The 10466-nt window shown below is 42.8% G+C and overlaps 2 protein-coding genes across 5 annotated transcripts in view; one reads left to right on the top strand and one right to left on the bottom strand.

The window, feature by feature from the left end:
* Positions 1–3188: 3188 nt before the first annotated feature.
* LOC146314948 (uncharacterized) lies at positions 3189–4635 on the top strand. Of its 2 annotated transcripts, XM_084735287.1 has the most exons (3): positions 3189–3424; positions 4178–4279; positions 4380–4635. In XM_084735287.1, the coding sequence occupies exons 1-3, from the start codon at positions 3379–3381 to the stop codon at positions 4463–4465; spliced, it is 234 nt and encodes a 77-aa protein (XP_084591413.1). In that variant the 5' UTR covers positions 3189–3378; the 3' UTR covers positions 4466–4635. The 2 variants fall into 2 exon arrangements, with proteins under 2 accessions (XP_084591413.1, XP_084591412.1); XM_084735286.1 differs by having other exon boundaries at positions 3265–3424; positions 4178–4635.
* Positions 4636–7367: 2732 nt separating this feature from the next.
* The window catches only part of eml4 (EMAP like 4), a 20917-nt gene continuing 17818 nt past the window's right edge, over positions 7368–10466 (bottom strand). For all 3 annotated transcript variants that reach the window (XM_084735261.1, XM_084735262.1, XM_084735263.1), the window contains 7 exons: positions 10426–10466; positions 10250–10338; positions 10054–10151; positions 8856–8943; positions 8674–8772; positions 8376–8506; positions 7368–8160 (listed from right to left, as the gene is read on the bottom strand). The exon at positions 10426–10466 is cut by the window's right edge and continues 27 nt beyond it. In XM_084735261.1, coding sequence (XP_084591387.1) covers positions 7720–8160; positions 8376–8506; positions 8674–8772; positions 8856–8943; positions 10054–10151; positions 10250–10338; positions 10426–10466 — 987 coding nt within the window. In that variant the 3' untranslated portion in view covers positions 7368–7719. The remainder of the gene's footprint in view (positions 8161–8375; positions 8507–8673; positions 8773–8855; positions 8944–10053; positions 10152–10249; positions 10339–10425) is intronic.

Genomic DNA, 10466 nt, shown 5'->3' with positions numbered 1-10466 from the left:
ATTCACCAGCAGCCAGGAAACGGATCTAACTCACTACGTTAAACGATAAAAACAACCTGTCTGCCTTCTTCTTCTATCCATAAATGGCGACTGACAAACAAATTCTACCGCCGCCAGCCGTCAGGACGATCAAACTACAACATCGTCATCTGACCTGAAGGCACAAACTCAAACATTCAGTCTGTTTGTCGTCCGAGTTCAATAAAAATAAAAAGACACAGAGATGGAGAGAACCTTCGACATTATTTTTCAATATTGATTTTATATGTTTTTGGACAGTTTTAAGGGGAAACTGTTGATTTGCGAAACTCTCGCGACATTTGTACGCATTGTTTCTTTATTGTGTAAGTTCTATACAGACTAATTGTTTTGTAACGTGACAACGCTAATAATAATAATAATAATAATAATAATAATAATAATAATAATAATTCATTATACTTATATAGCTTCACAAAAGACAAGAGAAAGGAAGAAACAACATACAGAAAAAACAAACAAACAAACAAGGGATGAGGAGAAGAAACAGTCGGTGGTTGAAAGCGGTGTTGAACAGGTGAGTCTTGAGCAGTTTTTTTTGAATATGGGGAGAGGAGTGAGTTCCAGAGGGTGGGAGCAGCGATGGAGAAAGCCCTGTCCCCCCAGGAGATTAGCGTCAGCAGAGCGGAGCGCACAGGTGGGAGTGTGTCGGTGAAGAAGTTCAGACAGGTAGGGTGGGACCAGGTGATTCAGGATTTTGTATGTAATTAGGAGGATTTTGAAATGAATTCTCTGGGGGATGTGCAGCCGGTGGAGTTTGTGGAGGATGGGGGTGATGTGGTCACGGGTGCGGGTGCGGGTGAGTAGCCGGGCGGCAGAGTTCTGGATGTACTGGAGCTTATTGAGGGTTTGTGATGGTGAACCGTAGAGGAGACTGTTGCAGGAGTCCAGACGGGAGGTGATGAAGGCGTGGATGAGGGTTTCTGCAGCTGTGGAGGAGACGGATGGACGGAGACGGACGATGTTCTTGAGGTGGAAGAAAGGTGTTTTGGTGATTTGTCTGATGTGCTGGTCGAAGGAGAGGGTTTGATCAGAAATGAACAATAGGCCTCTTCGAGATGAACCGCGCTTCACCTGGTGAGTAGACGAGATGTGGAGGTGGAGACAAAAAGCTGCAGTGGACAGTTTCCAGCTGACTTCAGAGAAAATACAGGAACAGACACTGATGTCCTGTTAGATCACCTGCAGGTTACCTGAAGTTTGCTGTTGTTGAAGTAATAAAGTGCGTCGTTGAACGCGGACTTTATCTGCCTTGTAAAGCACATTGAAACGGTTCTTTAAGAAAAACGTCATTATTATCAGCCACAATATATCTTGTTGACAGATTAAAACTTCACACCATGATCACAGCCGATCGATTCTGCGCAGGCTTCATCTAAAGACAACAGCAGTGAAACCACTGTGTTTAATACGGTTCTTTACAGTTTATATGCTAACATTGTTACACATCATAAATATTCAGCTAATAAGCACAGAGATAAAAAAAAAAAGAACAGATAATGAATTATTATAGTTTCTTGAAAACAAGAATGAATGAAAAACGTGTTTCTGTTTGTGCAGATATCTTCATGTCTGAATGGGAAACCTCAGTGTCCTGCATTAAAAGACCCGTATGTTGACACAGGTCTGTGGATGATGTGTGTGTGTGTGTGTGTGTGTGTGTGTGTGTGTGTGTGTGTGTGTGTGTGTGTGTGTGACACACTGAAGAGAGGGTTTTCCTCTGAACTGCCACCACTTACACTTCACAGTACTGGTGTTGTTCTGATCTGTGACCAGCAGAGGTCAGTCTCATTTCATTTTCTTAGAGAAATCTTTCAAATATTTCAGCTGCTCTTTTCTGTTCTGCTATTTGTCCCTGCATGTTCTCAAACACAGTGATCAAGAGTCTTTGCATTCATTTCACACAGAGAGCTGAACTGTTCCGTACAGGATTATTGCAGCATTCAGAACAAACACAAACCTGCAACTTTACCTGGTTAAAGGTCAAACCGCCAACAAAACCTCAAACCTGAAGGTTCAGCAACAAACCTGGTTACACATCTGACATGATAATGTTTGTGAGATACAACATTATGGGAGTCCTACATCTAAAACTTGTCTGTGTTTAATAACATGTAAACAATGTGCTGTATAACCTTTAATATCAGCTGTTAGTGTCCTCAGTTCACACACACTATTAAATATTTTGTCTTTGTCCTGTATTCAATTAAATATCCAGACTTTCTGCTATTAGGATAAGAGTCACAATCCAACTGGGACGAAGTCAATATTGTACTGTGTTGTTGTTGATGATGATATTGTTGTCTGGTTGTTGTTGTTTCTGATTGGTTGTTGTCTGGTTGTCAGCTAACTAACATGGTCATCTTTGATCAGACGAGATGAGCGAGGGAGAACCACCATGAGAAACTGTGTAGAGTCAGAATATTTCCACAACTCTGAGATTTATCATTTTATTTAAAGCAAACCAAAGCTGGTGATTGTTGGAACAGTAAAAAGATAAATAAAGATGTTTTAGTGAGTTTCATTTTGTTTCTGTCCAGTTTGAATGAAGCTAATGATGCTAACTAGCTAAAGTTTCTGAGCTGATTATCAAAACGTTAAACAAAACAAACAGTAAATATTCTTAACAATACGTACGAAACAAAACTTCCTAAAGAATGAATCAGTCATGTTACAGGAAGTAAACAGACATGCAGCTCAGAGTTGTCTCATATCTGGAGACGCGGTCATTGAATGGACCGTCAACCATCTTCATCTTCAGTCTGTCGTCATCTCTGACGACTCAACCAAACCTTAAACATCTTCAAGAAGATCATCGTGTCCACCAACACTCAGCGACTCCCTCTGTCCCCCCAGGTGATCGATGTCCTCCAGCTCAGAGGAGTCCGTCTGGACAGTGAGACGACCACACACACACACACACACACACTGATGTTGATCGATCAGAGAGGAGATGATATCAGCTGATCGATCAGTAGAAACCTTCTCAGTGGGACAAACAGATGTTTGATGAACTTCAGCTTCGGCGTCCAAAGTGCAAAGGATAAACTGTCAGCCAATCATTGACTGACCTGTCATGACTCAGCAGAGACACATGATAAATGGTCCATCAGCTTGAGGACATGTCCACATGTGGACACACGATGTCCAGTCATGACTCAGCTGAAACTCAGACTGAACTGAAGGAAAAACAGACGTCACGTCTGAGGCGACCTGAGTTCAGTTTGTGTTCAGATCAGTTATCTGTTTGTCCACCTGTGTGGATAAAAGTCCGGCTCCGACGTCCTCGTCTTCTCAGTTTTTGCTGCTCAGTGAGTCGATCAACAGAAAACCAGAAACATGAAGGCTTACCTGCTGCTGCTGCTGCTGCTGCCGCTCTGCTCAGGTAACACACATAATATAATATAATATAATATAATATAATATAATATAATATGCAGAGGTGGAGGTAAGCAATTACAAATAAATTACTGTAATTGAGCGATTTTTTGGAGGTAATTTAATGAGTAGATGTACTTGTACTTACACCATGTAATCTCCAGAGTTACATTTACAATCATAGTTGAGTACTGAGTACAATTTGAATTAATATCACAACCTTTCATCTGCATTTTTGTAATCAATCAGGTGAGCAGGCTAATCAATTACAACCAAAAATGATTAGTGAATTAACTGCCATTAAGAATTTGACCAATTAAGAACTAATCAATATTTAATCAGATTGTTCTTTTCATGTAGAGCCTTCTGTTGAATAAGTGACAAAAGAAAAACAGAAACACCTCTGATTGACTGACAGCTATTGATAATGTATCAAATATCAGTTACTCTGGGTAGTTTTTTAGAAGAATACTTTGTACTTTTATTGATTGTACCTTTACATGTAGTTGAGTAATATTTTAGTGATGTAACCGTGTTTGTCTTTTCCTGTTTCTGGTACGTAGACGTGATGTCCTTGATTTGTCTGTTGACCTGTGAAAGTGACTCTACATGCCACTTTTTCAGGAAAAGAAGAACATTAGCCAAAGCAACAAGTTTTCTCAGCTATTATTGGAGCACAGACCAAAAAGGGGTGGGACATAGGGAGGGTCAGTTAGTCAGGTGTGTCTCAGGTTTGGTCACAGATGTGTTTGTGTTGCAGCTGAGAAGTTTACCATCCAGTGTTACGGTGAGGACTTCCACATGGTCAACAACATGTTGCTGGACTGCTCCAGCAACACGAAACAGGCCTGCTATACCCGAGGTGAGTCCTCCACCTGCGTCCTCACACACCTGTACAACTTTCACATCAAGTCTGATACCTTCTTGTGCTCTGATGATGCATTTCCTGTTTGCTCTCTCAGATAACGGAGAAAAGGGCTGCATTCAATTGGACAGATGCTCTAAGCCCGGCTGGACCTGCTGCTACCACAACCGCTGCAACGCCTGAGCCAATCACAGCCCAGCAAACTCTGACATTATCAAACCACATGATGTAAAATAAACTTGTGAGGGGGATTTCCCAGAATGCAATGTGCCATATACCTTTGTTCAGTGCGTAAACATGAATCTGTACAGTCGGTCAGAGTGTCGAGGTGAATAAACACAAACCAAACTCAAGCTGTTGTCATGAACAGTTTTAAATCCAGCTGTTTGTTGTTGGACCAACAGCTGTCCAATCACTGAGTCAACTGAAAACATGAGTCAGTTTCACCTGATCAGGTTTCAGGTGTGGCCTTTTCTGAGACTGTTGTGGCCTAAAATGCCTAATTTCACAACAGCTTTTCTCAAAACTTGTGATGCAAGTTGCAATGAGCAATGCTTGGGCTTTATTTTGCAATAAATTGTAGGACCAAGAGAAAATAGAAAAATAAAGTTGCATTGCCTGCTGTTCTGAGTGTTCTCAGTAACATTACCAGAAAATTCTAACAAAATCTGCTTTATAAGTGACTGAGCAGCATCAGGCATCTTTTTGGAGCACTCATTCAGTCAAAATAGCACAAATGATAAAATTACAAAATAAAAGTGCACAGAGTTGATAAATATCTTTTCAGAACCCATGACAAAATGAAAAAATATAAATACGAAAACAGAGTTCATTGAGACGATCATATGTGATGTTTGCGCGGGGGACTGATGTGATTTGTGGAAGTCATGGGAAGCTACGATGATTGGTTGAATTTGTGAAAAGGTTCCAGAGTTTGGACTGAATCCACGGTGACGGGTTTGATTTTTTTGCATCACAACTTCCTGGAGGGACTGAAGTCACGAGCTGAGAGGAAAAGGAATCAATCTGGTGAAATGGCTCTTAATTACATTCATTTAATTTAAAAATAATGATCATTTTATTTCTGCACATTTAACTGTTTCTGTGTTTAGTCATTTGGGACACGTAATGACCTGTTTTGGACTAGAAACACTTGGGACTTGTTGCACACTTTTAACTGATTGGTTCTAAAATAACTTCAGCTGAGTGATTCTGTGTGTTTAGATCAATACGTGTAAACAGAAGCGCACACTGCAGATGCATCACCATCACCATGACAACAGAAGCAGGAAGTCAGTTTTCAAAACATTTATTTGCATTTTTTTGTTGAAATCTTCAGTACAGTCTGTCGTCTGACAGGAATGCATGAGAGAAGACATGATTGGCTCAAAACAGTCACATGAACATCGTCATCATCATCATCATCATCATGGCTATCAATGTTGTTACTGATTGATGAAAAACACTTTAATCCAGAAACTCCCACAAGACCCCGCCCCTCCCATGGCCCCGCCCTCCCTGATCATCCAGGTGAGTCCCTGAACTCTGTACAAGCCCTTCAGAGAGACGAGCGTAGAAAAGATGAAGATATTAAAGATGAAGAGTATTAAAAAGGCAAAAACATGAACAACCCGCCCTCCCCTCCCTGCCCCTCGAAGGCCCCGCCCCCCGGAGTGACATCATCATGACATTCAGAAAACATCTTGAACAGAAATGGTCCAGAAAACAAACATCATCAGCAGTCATTCAAAGCAGCCAATCAGAGGAGAGCAGCTCTGATTGGCTGAGAGATGTGAGTCAGTGTAGCTGAGGAGCTGCTGCCCCCTGGTGGTGAACAGAAATATACACACAGATATCTGCTGCAGTATATACAAACTGTCAGAGACACTCCTCTGTCAAAAACATCTGAGTCACAGCTTTTATTCTGGAGGGGGACTTCCTTTTTCCACCTGTTCACTTACTGTTTTCACAATCTCTCGACACTGCACCGATGCTCACCTGTCTCAGGTGAGACGCTCTCCAAACACATCCAAGAACTGTCTCTTTAAGACCTGAATCTGAACTAAAGATTGTGAAGCTGTGATTGGCTGTCTGCTAATGAAATGAATCATGGGAAGTTTTTATATCACACCTTTGACTTTTTAATCAGATATTCTGGGATTATTTCATGTTTTATGTCCATCACATTTTATTTTGAAGGCTCTCTGCTCGGTCTTGTGTGGTTCGTATTTCCTGTTAGTTTCACATTAAAAGCCTTTTACAGTACTGTCACTTCCTTGCTGGGCTTTTATTGTGAAACGTCTTTCAGAAGTATTAAGTTTGGTGGTTCATCAAAATAAAAGCGCAAAACAATAATTAATGACCTTATCAGTGTTTACATGATCAATAATCAATAATCGTTACAGGTATTTTTCATTATAGGTCACCAAGATTAAAACAAGATTACATTAAGTTGCTAAAAGTTTCTAAAAGGGTCCTTTCTGACCCCACCTGCCCAACACATTCTGCTCTGCTCTGATTGGAGGAGACAAAGTCACCTGACACACTCCTCCAGGTAAATCACTCTCTCCAGGTGTCTCAAACTGTGACATCACATGTTTGTTCAAACTGAAGGAACGTTTTTTTATTTTAACAGCTGACTGATGAGAACACACACGCACACACACACACACACACTCTTTGTACTTCTATACTTGTGAGGACCTCGTTGAGAACCGATTCTGTGATTGTGTGTGCTGAATCAGCTGTTTACAGTGTAACCATGGAAACGGGCAGCTATCACTGGATCACTGAGATAATGAAGAACCAGATGGTTCAATTTGTGTATTTATGGATGTTTGATGATTTGAATATGAATGATATGTTAATAATACGCTAAATGATCGAGTCAGTTGTGTCAAACATTTACTGTTTTAACTCTCACTGAACCATACACGTCTGACTCCGCCCCCGAGTCCTCAATGGTCTGACACAAAGCGGAGACCAAACAAAATGTCCTCATGTGTCCTCACTTTGCCAAAAGGGCTTCACACTGCACTTAGCTCCAGGCTAAAGGCCTTTCCACACAAGGTTTTTTTGTGTGTCATGGCTTTTATCATTTTCAAATTTCATATTCGACATGGCGGATCAACAGAAAATCATTTCATGTAATAAAAGAGATCGACGTAAAAAGACAGCATGTGATGGAGTGTTTTAGAAGTGAAGAATTCACATTCTAAACTTTTCACATCAGTCACTAAAGCAACACACTTTTAGTCCTGCAGGGTGAGAAGAAGTGCAACGTGGATCTTTTGGTTCTGGGCTGAGAACGTGCAGCGTGAAAAACTCCTAAAATTAGCCCATTTTGTCAAACTGTCCTCACTTTGGTGTAAACAGACGTGGTCCTCACAAAGATAGCTGTACCAGAACACACTCATTCACACACGGACTCTCACGGTCTATGAGGGGGGGGTGAGGGGGGGCAGCCCCTCGTCACTGGGCGTGGCCGTGTCATCGCTCGGCTCCAGGCTGTCCTTCAGACTCACCGTGCTGTCTGAGGGGGGCGGAGTCGACTCTGAGCAGGGCGGGGTCAACTCTGAGACAGGTGGGGCTAACTCTGTGGGGGGTGGGGTGTCCGGGGAGGGTTCTTGGGTCCCGTTGGTGGTCGGGGGAGGGACGGGTTCCTGTGTGGGAGTTGCTGTGACGAAGACGGGGTCGACCCGGTGGGGGGCGGAGTTGGAGAGGAGGCCGTCAGTGAGAGACAGCGAAGATTTCTCCACCAGACGCCACTGCATGATGCTGGTGTCCTTCCCACCCGTTGAGATCAGGTGACTGTCCTTATACAGGAAACTGACGTTGGTCACATGACTGCTGTGGGCGCTGTACTTATGGCTGGGAGCCTGCACACACATGGACAGATTATTGATCATTGTCCGACTGATCCTCAGTTTGTTTCTACTTAATCAGCATGTCCACCATGGCTGAAAACTGATCAATATTCAGTATTGATTACAGAAGCAGGATGGTGGGATTTTATTCTTACGTTGAAGAATAAGAACTAATGAGAACTGACATAATTAATGTGACCACTGTCCTTTCAGTTAACGTGTCTCACCTTGGCTGTGGAGCAGGGGTAGGCGAACAGGTGAACTTTACAGAAGTCATCAGCCAGAGCGATCACCTTCCTGTTGTGAGATCTGATCAGAGCGTTGATGTCGGTGCCATCTGAACCCTCAGGCCACACACCTGACACACACACACACACACACACACACACATTTATATTGAAAGGTTATTTATTTCCTATCTGTTTAATATCACCTGTTGTCACATATTTGGAAAACACTGCATTTTCAAATACACACACAGCATCACATACATACAATCAGTAACAGACACACAGGTGTACTAACCGAACACGTGGTATCCCAGTACACAGGTGTACGTCGCCCAGTCAATATCTTTACACTCCGAACGATTTCTGATCAGTTTGCAACCATTTGGCACATCCCCTGAAAACACACAACTGTTACTTCACAAGTACACAGTACTACAAACACACAGTATCACAGTAGTGAACTATCAGAGTACTCACAGTAGAGGATCTCGTAGTCTCCAGAGTTCGACATGATGAAGTTGTTGTCAGGTGACCAGTCCAGGTGTGTGATGTAGCTGGAATGTCCCTGTGGAAACATTCAGGTAAGACATGACCATCACCTGAACATCACCTGAACATCACCTGAACATCACCTGAACATCATCTGAACATTATCTGAACATCACCTGAACATCATCTGAACATCACCTGAACATCGTCTGAACATTATCTGAACATCACCTGAACATCGTCTGAACATCACCTGAACATCGTCTGAACATCACCTGAACATCACCTGAACATCATCTGAACATTATCTGAACATCACCTGAACATCACCTGAACATTATCTGAACATCACCTGAACATCGTCTGAACATTATCTGAACATCACCTGAACATCGTCTGAACATCACCTGAACATCGTCTGAACATCACCTGAACATCACCTGAACATCATCTGAACATTATCTGAACATCACCTGAACATCACCTGAACATCGTCTGAACATCACCTGAACATCATCTGAACATTATCTGAACATCACCTGAACATCGTCTGAACATTATCTGAACATCACCTGAACATCATCTGAACATTATCTGAACATCACCTGAACATTATCTGAACACCACCTGAACATCACCTGAACATCGTCTGAACATCGTCTGAACATCACCTGAACATTATCTGAACATTATCTGAACGTCACCTGATCATCACCTGAACGCCACCTGAACATCACCTGAACGCCACCTGAACATCACCTGAACATCGTCTGAACGTCATCTGAACGTCACCTGACCGCCACCTGAACGTCACCTGACCGTCACCTGCACGTCACCTGAACGTCACCTGAACGTCACCTGAACGCCACCTGAACATCGTCTGAACGTCATCTGATCATCACCTGAACGCCACCTGAACATCACCTGACCGTCACCTGAATGTCACCTGAACATCGTCTGACCGTCACCTGAACGTCACCTGACCGTCACCTGACCGTCACCTGAACGCCACCTGAACATCACCTGAACATCGTCTGACCGTCACCTGACCGTCACCTGAACGTCACCTGAACGTCACCTGACCGTCACCTGACCGTCACCTAACCATCACGTTAGTTTATATTTACTACACTTAATTGTGCATCGTTGAACATTTGTCTAAAGGAAAAAGTCTGAAGAGACTCACTGTGCACTTCCCGTATCGGCTGTACTTGCGTCCTCTCTCAGAGACGGTGTAGAGGTAAATAAAGTTATCATGAGATCCAACAGCCAACAGACTGCCATCTGCAGACACACAGAGAAGCATTCTGGGATATGAAGTTCACTTCTTTCACAACGGTGTCATGGAAACAACTTGTTGGATTGAACTTATCTCCACCTACCTACAGAGAAACGCATCACTGACAGCTGCTCATTCCCATCAGTGTGGATCGCCACCAGGTCGGTGGTCTCAGCGTCCAGAACGTACCACCTGAGACAGGTAGAAGAGTTAGACCATCACTGAACAGGTAGACCAGTTAGACCAGTGTGGGGTTATAGATAGATGATCTGTACTGACTTTCCTGAGTGTGTTCCTATGGCAACCACAGCTCCACTGGG

This window comes from Lutjanus erythropterus, chromosome 14, assembly GCF_056507025.1.
Source record: "Lutjanus erythropterus isolate fLutEry1 chromosome 14, fLutEry1.hap2, whole genome shotgun sequence".
NCBI lineage: Eukaryota > Metazoa > Chordata > Actinopteri > Lutjaniformes > Lutjanidae > Lutjanus > Lutjanus erythropterus.
This window is presented reverse-complemented; position numbering and strand designations above follow the sequence as displayed.